The sequence below is a fragment of the Diceros bicornis genome, chromosome 13, assembly GCF_020826845.1.
Source record: "Diceros bicornis minor isolate mBicDic1 chromosome 13, mDicBic1.mat.cur, whole genome shotgun sequence".
Classification (NCBI taxonomy): domain Eukaryota; kingdom Metazoa; phylum Chordata; class Mammalia; order Perissodactyla; family Rhinocerotidae; genus Diceros; species Diceros bicornis.
Genome location: NC_080752.1, coordinates 47,979,052 through 47,992,317, shown reverse-complemented (window position 1 = coordinate 47,992,317; position 13,266 = coordinate 47,979,052). Strand labels below are relative to the sequence as shown.

The 13,266-nt window shown below is 45.3% G+C and overlaps 1 protein-coding gene across 2 annotated transcripts; it reads right to left on the bottom strand.

The window, feature by feature from the left end:
• Positions 1-810: 810 nt before the first annotated feature.
• On the bottom strand, positions 811-12,322 carry ZSCAN20 (zinc finger and SCAN domain containing 20). Of its 2 annotated transcripts, none has more exons than XM_058553607.1 (7): positions 11,802-12,322; positions 7,422-7,608; positions 6,887-6,963; positions 6,513-6,597; positions 4,375-5,058; positions 2,842-3,270; positions 811-2,238 (listed from the first exon to the last, which is right to left on the bottom strand). In XM_058553607.1, exons 1-7 carry the CDS (start codon positions 12,216-12,218, stop codon positions 983-985), a joined length of 3,135 nt encoding a protein of 1,044 aa, XP_058409590.1. In that variant the 5' UTR covers positions 12,219-12,322; the 3' UTR covers positions 811-982. The 2 variants fall into 2 exon arrangements, with proteins under 2 accessions (XP_058409590.1, XP_058409591.1); XM_058553608.1 differs by having other exon boundaries at positions 2,842-3,267.
• Between the last annotated feature and the right edge of the window lie 944 nt (positions 12,323-13,266).

Genomic DNA, 13,266 nt, shown 5'->3' with positions numbered 1-13,266 from the left:
CACACTGCCAATTCTAAACATCCCAGTCCTTTAATATTTGTGTTTCCATATGTGTTCAAAGGAGAATTCATAAAGGAATTTAACAGGAAATGTGGTCTACAAAGTGCTCTGAGATCCTGGCACCTGAGCCACCTGCCCCACTGTGAAAGGAGATTCAGTCTAACAGTAAGAGCACCTCAGGCTCTGGAGACAGACAGATCTGATTGAAGCCTGCCTCTGCCATTTTCAGATGTGTGACCCAAGCAAGTCACTTAACTTTCCCAAGCCTCAGTTTTCTCCTCTGGGAAATGGGGAGAATACCAGCACCTACCTCACAGGGCTGCTGTGAGGATTAAATGAGATGATGTGTATAAAGTGCTTAGCACAGAGCCCCCCAAAGAGCAAATGCTCAATAAATACTGGCTATTTCCACTAGTATTAATCACGATTTAGTAAGGATGTCAATGTCATTCCTACTCGTTGCTGAGCTCACAGTGGCCTACTCTAGGCCACCAATTCTCAATTACGGCCCTCTCTCACCAGGCGGTCTCAAAGTTCTCCACTGAGTATACGCCCCGACGGAAAACTGCCGCATGTGAGAATCTGCTGATAATCCGATGGGGCATGTGCACACGTGGCCAGTGCGAAGGCACAGTGAGGTTTGGAATCACTGCTCAGTACCACTGGTTTACCTCTAATCCCCTAAATTACCAGTTTGGCTCAAAGACTGAGAAAGCTCTTACATGACAGCAAATTAAGCACAACGTGAGGATTGTGTGTGGGTTTTCTACAGGAGAAAAACAAATTACACTTAAGAAAGGTGCCTTCAAATCTGGATCCTTAGCATTTATAATTCACTTCTAAATTACCTGGATTATATCAAGATAACTTCCCTGGGTATACACCAAGCTTAAAAATTGGGTACATTTCTTTCTAGCATACATCTTATGATCTTGGGGATTTAAATATATGTTTATCTCTTTTGTTGGGGGTGAGGTGTCTCCTACGATGCTTTCCCTCCTGCGTGGGTTCTCCGGTGGGCACTGAAGTGTGAGCTATTGTTGAAGTCTTTACCACACTCCATGCACTTGTAGGGTTTCTCCCCAGTGTGGATTCTCTGGTGAATAATAAGACTGGAGCTCTGGTTAAAGCATTTCCCACACTCTCTGCACTTATAAGGCTTCTCGCCCGTGTGAATCCTCTGGTGAGTAATGAGGTTAGAGCGGTCACGGAAGAACTTTCCACACTCAGGGCATCTGTAGGGCTTCTCTCCTGTGTGCACTCTCTGGTGTGTGATGAGCTTGGAGCGCTCACTGAAGCATTTCCCACAGTCCGCACACTTATACGGCTTCTCTCCAGTGTGGGTTCGCTGATGGTTGGCCAGTGTGGAGCTCTTACTGAAGCTTTTCCCACATTCGGCACATTCATACGGTTTCTCTCCCGTATGGATTCTTTGGTGACTAATGAGGGCAGAGCTCTTAGAGAAGGTTCTTCCACATTCAGAACAATGATAAAGTTTTTCCCCTGAGTTGGCACTGTGTGGTCCAGGAGAATTCAAGTTCTTAGTGGCACTTTGAGGTTGTTCGGGAGATGTCTTCTCTATAGGGTTCCTCCAGGGGGCACTGAAGGATGGGCTTTGGCCAAAGTTGTCCCCAGGCTCACTACAGTGGTCAGGATTTCCTCCCAGGTGGATTCTCTGATGTTTCAGAAGGTTTGAGCTCTGGTTGAAGCTTTTCCAACATTCCCCACATTTATAGGGCTTTTCCCCCGTGTGGATTCTCTGGTGCGTGACGAGATTGGAGTGGTCGCTAAAGCTTTTTCCACATTCCAGGCATTTGTAGGGCTTCTCTCCAGTGTGGATTCTCTGATGGGTATTGAGGTTGGAGCGGTCACTAAAGCTTTTCCCACATTCAAGGCATGTGTAGGGCTTCTCACCTGTGTGGATCCGCTGGTGGGCGATGAAGTGGGAACTCCGACTAAAGCTCTTCACACATGTGTCACACTTGTAGGGTTTCTGGGCAAGGTACAGGCCTTGATGGTCAATAAGTTTTTCTAAGTCCTCCTCAGAAGAACATTCTTCCCACTCTTCTTGTGGGGGATTTCCCCACTGCCCCGCACCTTCATTTTCATTTTCACAGTCCCCCCAGTCATGAGGGTGGCAAATACCCTCTGAAGCACATTTTGATAGAGCTCCCGGCAAATCCTCAAAAATGTCCTGCTCTGAAATCTGGTCTTCGTCCTCATGCCTCATCTCAAAACCTGAGAGAAGAGACAGAAATGCGGTTTTTGTTTATTCACTATTTATAGTGATTATATTTAGCCTCTATTTATATACCGTATCTTATGTCTTGTGAATTTGGCTAACATGAATTTGCATCTTATACCTTATATCTCACATCTTATAAATGTGACTAACATGAAACTGATCAAGATTTGGTGCATACAGGAATTTCTGACTCGTGAAGCTGAGAATGGAGTCTGGGACATAGTGACCCCACCAAGGGAGCCATGAGGCCCCAGCCAAGCAGCCAGCTAGTCAGTCTCCCTGGCCAACTCCCCTATCCTATTATTCAGTAATGAACACCTCCTTCTTCTAGTACATTCAGTATATCCTGTGTCATATGAGAGTAAATAAACTCTATAATTGCCCAGAAGAATCTCAGTAAAATCTAGACCTGACTGCTTGTCTCATTTGGGGGATTATACTAAGCCAGAGGCTGGATACCGTGAGAAAGCACAAATCCTTTTCCTGTTCAATTGCATTCTCTCTTTTAGTTCAGAGACAAAAGATGATGAGCCTGGCTCCTTCACTCTCTCTGCACGCTTGTGGATTTGGTGGACAGCCAACTGCTCCAGGCTTACCAGTGTTTGGGGTTTTAGGACATGGGGTTGGAGGTTTGATGGCATCTTCATCTGCCATCTCATCCCAGGCCTCCTGGTCGTCAGCCTCGGTACTGCTCTGCTCAGACCTAGGGAGACCCACTGCCTCCCTGAGAGTCCCTATGGCTCTGACCGCAGTCCGAGCCCTCATCAGTGAGTCCAGCTCCTCATAGAAGGGGCATGTCCCCGGTGGGCGGCTGCTCTTGGCTTTCCGGTAGCTTCGAAGGAGGTTCTTGAATCTGTAGCGACACTGCTCCAGTGTCCGCAGGAAGCCCTGTGCACACAGCCGCTCTGCAATGGCCCGGTACACCTGGCTGTTCTGGTGACAGGTGCGAAGCTTTTCAGAGTATGGGGACTCACTGAGAATGGTCAGGAAGGTCTTGGTCTCCTCGTAGCCCCAGTGCACACCTGCTGTCAAGAGTGAAGAGTTCAGAATTGTGAGACTTAATGAGACTTGCCTAGGTCATTAGGGATCGGGGTCACCTGCCCTGCTAAATGCCTAGAACACAAGCAACTCAGAAATTGTCCAGGTGCCTGGGGCACCAACAAAGAATACACCCTTGCTTCTCTGGGGTTTGCCAGATCTTCCCACCCCTACCCCCTTATAAGAGATTCTGTTAACTCTTAAGGGTCTTGGCTGAAGGGGAGGACTTAGGTGGCCATATTACACCAGGTGACCCCACTCCTCTAGCTTCAGCTGATTGGTTCAGAGAAAGGCCTGTAATTGGGATCCAAGAGACTCTCCATTCAATACATGTCCTCTATCCACTTTATGAATTTTCCTCTTAACAAACATGGGAACTGAGAATCCCTCCAGACATAAATGGACTTCATATAATCTTGCAATAGAGTCCAAGTGATGCCCTTTCCTCTTTTGTGAAGGAATAAAAAGGAGGTGGTCTATTCTCAGTTGCTCTGCAGGTAGATGTTGCAGCCCAGGGAGGCAGCATGGTGGAGGGAAAAATCACATAAAACTGGGCTCTGATCCTGACTCTGCCCCTAACTCACTGTGTATCTTTAGATAAGATGCTTCATCTCTTGGGCTTCAGTGTTTCCACTTTTACAATGACAGGGTGTTTCCCAAACATCGCTTGTTTAACTATATACTGTCATGATTTCTGCTATATCTGTCAAATATTTCACTCAGTATCTTTCTTTACCTAAATTTACTATCTGGGAAATCATGGGTTGATGGGCTCATACACATTAAAATTTAAAGTTCACTCAAGTAATACCTATGACCCTTCCCACATAAACAGTGACACACTCTGGAAAATACTGAACTAGCTCTTCAAGGTACCTTAAGGTTTTAAAAGTGTTTGCTTCCATAACTAAGAAAACTCATACAGGAAACTGATCACAGGAGGGGAGAGTAGGAAGATGAGCCCAGGAACCAAGCACCTTACCCCAGGAGCATCAATCCAGACTTGCAGTCTGTGCCCTAAACTCAGGAAGCAGAGGTTTGGCTGGTAGGAGGGTTAGAATCTGGATCCGATTAAACCCCCATGTTCTTACCAATACGACTCTGGAACAGAGCTGGGCCCCCAGGAATCCTGGGCCCCTGGGTAGATTCATCAGTGGCCAGGTCATGCCCGTTACAGTCTTCCACTGTTTCCTCAGGCTCCCAGCTCCCTTCCTCCTGCTCATCCATCTCTGCGTCACTATCCCCCAGCCTGGGGAGTGCCACAGCCTCTCCTGTGCCATCTGTGGCTCTGATGGCCGTCCGAGCCCTCACCAGGGCCTCCAGCTCCTCATAGAAGGGGCAGGTCCCTGGTGGGTGGCTGCTCTTGGCTTTGCGGTAATTCCGTAGGAGGTTTTTGACTCTGTAGCGACACTGCTCCAGTGTCCGCAGGAAGCCCCGTGCCCTTAGGCGCTCTGCAATGGCCCGGTATACCTGGCGGTTCTGGTGACAAGTCCGGAGCTTTTCAGAGAAAGGAGACTCACTCAAAATTGCCAGGAAAGTTTTGGTCTCCTCATAGCCCCAGTGCACACCTGACACCTTCATGTCCTCCACGTCCCATTGGCATTCTTCCCAGGCCCTTGAGTCCCTCCAGGACAACGCCTGAGCTGGTTTTGTTTGCTCATTATCCATGCTGTAATCTGCAGTGTTCCTTTTTCTAGAACTTATAAGGCTTGGACCCCAAAATTCTGGTCCTTGCTCTCGCTGGGAGATGATATTTGGTTTTGAAATTGGAACTCCTATACAAAAGGAAGAAGGGAAATGATTAAGCAGAAATGATATGTTCAACACAGTGTTTGTCCACAACATCCCTGAAATACCTCATTTCCCTGCAAGGGGCTTGAGAAATTCCCATGCTAATCCCTTAACAGGTCTGGAGGGACAGGGAGAGGTAACTAGAGGGTACAGGATCGCTTCACCAGGAATGTTAATTGACCCGTTTGCTTTGTTCATTTGCTTTTTCATTGTTGTTATGAAGTAAATCATACAAAAGAGTGACTGTTATTGGTCCACAAATGAGCTTGTGGCCTAAACTGGCCCAATCAGAATGAATTTAATGGTTGGAAGAAAGGTTTCTCTCTCTCTGTGTGTGTGTGTGTATGTGGGGGGCGGGGCAGGGAAGGAGCAGGGGGCGTGGGTGAGTCTCTCTTGCTAGTAAACCTGTGGCCTCAATTGCCATTGGCATCTGTCTTTTGATTATGACACAAAATAGCTTTAATATGAAGCTGACACTGAGGGTGGTAGAGCAGAGAGAAAGAAAGAACCTAGCCCCGTTGTGACACTGCTGACAATGTGTACTGTGGCTGCAGCACGCGCTCCTCTAGACTTCCGATAATGTGAGAAAATAAATTTATTTTTCAAAACCCTTAGCTATGTTTAACAGACTTGCTGTCCTAACAGATCCCAGACCTAACAAAATAGGAAGTCTTTAATTAAAGCAAATATTTGAAGAAAACTAGGTGAAAAAGAGTTCAGAGCTAAAAGAAGCTTAAAGATTATCTAGCTCAGCATTTCCCAAAGTTTGTTCCTTTGAACACTATTTTCCCCAGATATCATGTGTAAAAAACAGTTACACTGTCAAGCAAGGTGCCAACAAGATTCTAGTATTTAACCTTACCGACATAGGTCTGACCTATCACTTCTCTTCTATTTTATCCCACTCCCAAGTCTAACTCCCCTCATTCTGATCCCAGGCTCCACAGGGAAATGGTTCATTATTATCTGGCTTCCCATGGAAATGCGTCTGCAGAGCAAGGAGTCTGTGCTGGTCATATGGCTTCAAGTATTTTGAGCCCTGTGATACTTATTTCTCATCGTGGTTTAATACATCAGTTTCATGGGCTTAGTTCACTTGAGTCTGCCCCTGAGAGATGGATCTGGTTTGATGCTGAAAAGATTGGATTTCTGAGAGAGCAGGTTGGGCCCAGCCCTGGACTGTGGGAAATGTACTGAGGAAATGCAGGGAATAAGCCCCGAGAGGGCAATAAGCCCCGCAGCCTCTCTCCAGGCAGACTCCCCACACTCCATCCCTGCCACCACGGTGCTGGCCACAGAGAGCACGTCTTCTTCCTATGTCTGAAATCCCACAGGTTTCACAGAGCCACGAGTCTTAAGGGAGTGAGGAAACGCTCCTTGGGAAAAAAGTGTACCAGAAACCCGACAGTATCTTCTTCAGAGGGCACAGTTTCCTTACCCAGGGACACGCCGTTCCCACAGCTGTCTCCTGGGGGGTCCTTCCGGAACTCCTTCTCAGCATGTTTGCCAGGGCCCAGGGCTTCCTGTGAGACATACAAGAGAAGGACCTCAAATGTCACTGACCTGGAAAACAGCCTGGGAACCCTACCAGGCCCCGGGAAAGATAATGGACACAGGGATACCATGTGGGAGGCTAGCATCGTAAGGAGCAGTGTGACGAAGGCAAGGCCCGGCGGCCTAAGGGCAAGGGGCAGAGGATAACATCCTGCACCTTATGCCCTTCTGCGGAGGGCAGGCCATAGAGGGAGGAGAGGAGCACAGGGGCAACAGCACAGAAGTAATGACAGGGAAGGAAGAAAAATAGCAGCTCACCTGGGACTCGGCTGTCACCTCCCAATCTCCAACACTCCCCATCTTTGGGAGAGTAGGGACTCGGGGAGTGAGAACAGCTGAAGAGAAGAAAAAGTCTCTGAAAGCCAACTCTGGTCCCCAAAAAACCACCCCTCTCCAGGTCCAGCTTTCCAAAAGCGATGCTTGAATCAAACCGAGACTGCCCCTGTAGCCAGTGCAGACTTCCCCTTTTACTTCCCTTCTAGAGTATTAGCTCCTAAGCTGCCTTGAGTGATGTGCCATGTGAGAGATTCCAGCCCTGAACTCCTATGATTGCCACCTCACCCCAGTCCCAGCCTGAACCTGCAGCAAAACTCAGCTACAGTGGGGTGAGCTGACACCATTGGGAGCTTCATCTTCTTTACAACGCTCACTTTACAATGCTCTTTCTCAGTGTGTCCACAGACACTATTCTATCCTTTGCCTTGAGTTCTGCACATCCCTCCTCCCCGTGCACCCTCCCTAACCCACGTCCCCTCACCCTCTTCCCTGATGGTCCCTGATTCTTGGTACTCACCACTCTCTCTCAGTGGCTGTGGCACCATCTTGGTGTCTAGATGCTTGGGAAGGTCAGGGCATGGATTCTTCACCCATCGCTTCTGGGACTGTCCCTCAAGCCAGTGATCTGCTGGCTGCAGCTGCAAGCTCTGAGATTCCTGCAGTGCCTTTAAGGACCTGGTCTCTTCTGCACACAATTCCAGTTCCTACACACAGGTGGTCAAAATTCCCAATCATCAGTTCAATAAGACCAATTTTGGTAGGGCAGGGAATGTTTTTTTGAGTACAACTGTAGTACAGAGGTTAACATGCTCTTTTTAAGATCCAAAGATGACTGAAAGTATGATGACAAAGCCATGAGACTGACTTCAGTGAAGAGACCAGCATTTATATCATCAAATGACTACTGTCTTGTTCAACACAGGGAGACTATACAAGTCTTAATGAGGCCACTAGTGTTCAAAACATTTTTGAATCATAAAGAGATAAATTATGTGAAATTTTTATGACATTAAAAAATAATTTCTAAACATCAAAAATAGGTTGTTCAATTTTTAAGTTATCCAAAAAATAAATAAATAAAAGTTAACCAGGTATATGTTAAAAGGCAGAGGAAAGCATAAAAACAGATGCAACTATAACTCTAAACGTAATTGCACTAAATATTCCTGCTGAAAGGCAAAAGAAATTCAAAATAAATATCAGAAAAAGGAGGGACAAAGAATTACAGATGGAATTTTAAAATGAAATAAAGTGCTGTTTCAGAAACGCACATCTCTTAAAACAAAAGGACATGCAAAGATAAGACACTAACTCAAAGGGAAAACAGAAGCGGCAATTTTAGTTTCAGTGTAGAAGTTCAGGCAAAAAAGTACTCAGAGATAAAGAGACTATATCTAAAATAAAAGGGAATAATCAGTTAAGAGATGATATTACCCAATTCAGCATTATCAATCATAAAGCTAATTTCTTATCTCTATCTCTCAGTTGGTTCCAAATTCAAAGATAGAGGCCAAGATGTTATTTCCTGGCTCTAAAACCCCAACAATATAACAATCTCATTGCCTTATTTATAGAAACACTTAACTTTAAAAAACGTATTTCAATTTTTTCAAAAGGTATTTTCAATACTCACATGGCTCAAAAATAAAAAATATATATAAGGGTATATTCAGTGGAAGTACCCCATCCCTACCCCTGTCCCCCATCCCACCTCCCCAGTTTCTTCCCCTACTCCTCCCCACAGGTAACCACTGTTCTTCTGAATCCTTTCAGAGTTTCTTTATATACAAGCAACTATAAATACATATTCTTATTTCTTCCTCATTTTTACACAAAAGGTAGCAACTATAGACATTGCTCTGAACCTTATTTTTTGACTGAAAATAATAACATCTATCTTCATCAACTTATTGAGTTTGCCAACCCATCTCCAAAAATCTTTTGGCTCTTCTGAGAACTCAAATCTACTCTCAAAGAGAGGGATGTTTACCACTGAGAAAATATATAGGAATGGGCCATGAGCATCAAAAGTTATTCCAAATGAGGAGATCCACCAATGTCCTGTGTGGTTGGAGAAAAAATCTGCTTATCAACATTCTTACATGGCTGTTTAAGAAAAAAAAGCCTCACTTTGTTATAGTTACAGTCTTACAATCTACAGAGGAACTGTGACTAGCCTCCTTAACAATCCTCATTCCCAGCCCTAGCTCCTCCAACTACTGCCATGCCTAAGCAAAGATTTTGATTCGATGGATGGTAATTGTGGACACAGAAAGAAGCAGATTCAAGTGACGATGAGGAGAAAAAAATCAGTAGGATACTGGTTGCGGCAGGGATGAATAAGGAATCCATCAAAAATGGCTGTGTACTACACAAAAGCCTACACATGGATGTTTATAGCCGCTTCATTCATAATTGCCAAAATTTGGAAGCATCCAAGATGTCCTTCAGTAGGTGAATAGATAAACTGTGGTACATCCAGACAATGGAATATTATTCATTGCTAAAATGAATGAGTGATCAAGCCATGAAAAGACATAGAGGAACTTTAAATGCACATTACTAAGTGAAAGATGTCATACTGAAAAGTCTACCTACAGTGTGATTCCAATTATACGAAATTCTGGAAAAGGCAAAACAATGAAGACTAAAAAAAAGCAGTGGTTGCTAGGGGTTGGGGGAGGGAGGGATGAATATGCAGAGCACAGAGGATTTTTAGGGCAGTGAAACTATTCTGTATGATACTATAACGATAGATACATGTCATTACACATTTGTCAAAATCCACAGAATGTACACCACCAAGAGTGAACCCTAATGTAAACTATGGACTTGTGGGGATGATGATGTGTCAACGTAGGTTCATCAATTGTAATAAATGTACCACTCTGATGGGGGATGTTGATTGCGGGGAAGGATGTGTGGTTGACAGTAGCCTTTTTCTCAATTTTAGAAGCAGTTCAACCTTTGCTCAGCTCACAGGGATATAATTTGAGAACTTCTGGTCTAATCCAACCCTGTCATTTTACAGATGAAGCATCATAAAGATGCACAAAGATTTAAGTCAGTTCTCATCTCTGGGTCTCAAGTTCTTCATTTTCTAGCTCTGAAGTCCTAAGACTTCCATTTGTTTCTTCACCGCCACTTAAGACAAATAGCTGGTTTCTTTAAAAGAAATAATATGGGAGGGTGGGGTGCTATATTAAAAATAAGGTACACTCTTTCATACTCAGTTCTGTAACTTTAAGTATTATTCTTTCTGTATGTTCAATCAGTTTGTAAAGGAATCCAAAAAGCAAAGCCACAGACCCTAAACCTCTTTTCCCCTAGTCTCACATCTATATAGAGCCTTACCTTTCACAACATAGAAAAATCCTTGCCATTTGCAAGGGACATGTTCTCATACCTATAATTTCCCCCAAGAAAATGTGATTAAGTATAATATCACAAGAATTACTGACTATATAACAAGTAGAAGCAACAGGGTTATGTTGAGACGAAGGTTCTGCAGGGCTGGCTCAGCCTGCAGCCAGCTAAAGCCCCTGTTCTACATATGCCGGCTCCAAAGCAGGATTCAAAATTTGTGTCATGGTAAAATTGTCAATTATATCATGGGCCTTTGGGGTCTCTTGCAAATTGTTGAAACTGTGAATGTGAAATCCACAATACTTTTACTTCCCTTATCTCAAGCTCTACCATTTAGTTATATAAATTTGGACAAGTTACTTACCTCTCTGAGTCTGTTTACCCATCTGAAAAATGGCAATAATAACAGTATGTACGCTATGGGGCTGCTGTGTTGATTTGATGAGCAATGCATACAGAAAGCTTAGACCAGTGTCTGACACTCAGTGAGTGCTCAATCAATGTCGGTTAATATCTCATTGGAGCCTCACGCTCAGGGGTATTGAAATTCCCACGGTTTGTAGATGACCCATCTGTCGTGTAGTCGAAAGAACAATGAACTTGGAACCTAAGGATCTGGGTTTAGGCTCTGCTTTGCACTCACGGAGCTTTGTGAGCTACCTGACTCTTGGGGCCTTAGTTTAATCTATAAAATGAGGACAATAATGCTATTTCTGTCTACCTACATCACTGCTATAAGTATCAGAGAGATTGCACATGTAAAGAGATTTTGTTAAGTATAAAACACAACACAAATTAATCATACTATGAACATAGTACTGGGACGCAATTTAGAGCAGTGGTTATGAATGCTGTCTTTACAGTCAGAATTCAAATCCTGGCTCTACCATCTAGGAGCTGTGTAACCTTGAGCCAATTACCTTCCTTTTCTCTGCCTCAGTTTCCTTATTGGTAAAATTAGGATAACAGTACCTATCTCATTAAATTGTTGACAGGATTAAATGAGTTAATACCTGGAGAACACTTAGAACAGTGCCTGGATGGACATTGAAGGTATAATGCAAAGTGAAATAAGTCAGAGGAAGAAGGTCAAATACCGTATGATGTCCTTCATTAAGTAGTAGATAATAACAACAATAAACAAACACATAGAGACAGAGATTGGATTGGTGGTTACCAGAGGGGAAGGGGGGAGGGAGGAGGGTGAAAGGGATAATTCGGTACATGTGTGTGGTGATGGGTTGTAATTAGTATTTTGGTGGTGAACATGATGTAATCTATGCAGAAATAGAAGTATAATGATGTACATCTGAAATTTTTACAATGTTATAAACCAATGTTACTGCAATAAACAAAAAATTAAAAAAAAAAAAAAGAACAGTGCCTGGGACATAGTACTGCTCGATAAGTGTCAGTTGCTCAGTAATAATAATATTAACTATTACTATTGTGGTTTGGGCCATTATTAACCTAGCCACAGCCCCACTGCCTTGCCCAACCCACTCCTTGAAGAACAGACTATTTGCCCCACCTGCTGTCCTGCTGCCCGGGCCTCACGGTGCCAGTCCTCCACCAGGGCCACCGCCTCCTCGCCGCTCTCAGGATGGCGTGCCTGCACCCAGGCCTGGACCTCCCTGGGTAAGATAGTTAGGAACTGCTCCAGCACGAGGAGCTCCAGGATCTGCTCTTTGAGGCGGATCTCCGGCCTCAGCCAGCGACAGCAGAGCGCCCAGAGCTGGCTGAAGGCCTCATGGGGTCCAGCTGCATCCCTGTACTGGAACTGCCTGAAGCGCTGGCGGGAGGCCTCAGGGCCAGAGACAGGGTCACGGTCCTTCTCCCGGGGTTTGGATTCCGATCTCCACGCGTCCTCCTCCAGTTTCACAATCAGGAGTTCTTCAGGCTCTGGCGGGGGAGAGGCCTGGGCCTGGGATTCCAGGGCCACGGCCATGGTCTATCCTGAACACCTCACTTCAGCCGGGCTGTCCTCATCCGACGTCTTCCGGCATCTATGATGCGTCCTTCAAGGGGCTTCTGGAGAGGAAATGCTCCCCAAGGCGCTGAAGGCAGAAAGACAAAGGACAGAGTGAGCAAGAGGGACCCAGGAGCACTGTTTTATTCACTTCTCCCATACCTTCTACTGCCTTTGCATGGGGTGGAATGCTTAGGGACGCCTTTTTCCCATAAGCAGGCAGTTAGACCACAATCTGGCCCCAAAACCAGCAGCCAGCACACCTCAGAGGAAGACAGTACAGTGTTAAATGCTCTGGGACACCAGCCTAAACCCCTTAGCCTGGCATCGAGGCCTCCACGATCTGGTCCCAGTATAGCCTTCCTTCCTTCTACATGTAAGCAAAGTCTGACCTTCTCTCAAGTTGGGTTCCAAATGTCACCCCCTCCATAAGGCCTTTCTTCCTGGGCCTTATAGTTTTCCTCTCAGGGTGCTCTCCTTGCAAAATCCCTCTCACTCTACATTCCCTCTTGGTCATCCCACCCATTCGGCATTTTTCACCATCTCTAAAGTTGTGACTCCCAAAACTCCAGCCAGGACCTGTCTCCAGACCCCCAGACCCCAAAATCCAACCACCTACAGGACATTTCCACTTGACCGTCTCTTAGGCACCTCCAACTCAATGGGTCAAAAAATGAATTCCTCATTTTCTCCTACAAACCTGCCCGTCTTCTGGAGCTCTCTACCCAGCAAAGGCATCACCTTCCATCAAGTTACCCACGCCAGAACCCTGGTCGTCATCCTTCTCCAAGATCCCCCACATCTAATTCATCACCAAGCTGTGTCCCTTTGGCCTTCTAAGCATCTACATCCCCAGTGCCGCCACCTCGGTCCAGGGAATCATCATGTTTTTCACTAGATCAGCATCCCAACTCATGTTCCTGCCTCCATTCCTCTCACCCCAATCCCTAGTCCATTCTTTGCACAACAACCAGACTATATCAAAATCTGACCATGTCACCTCCCATTTTCCTCAGGGTAAAGTGCA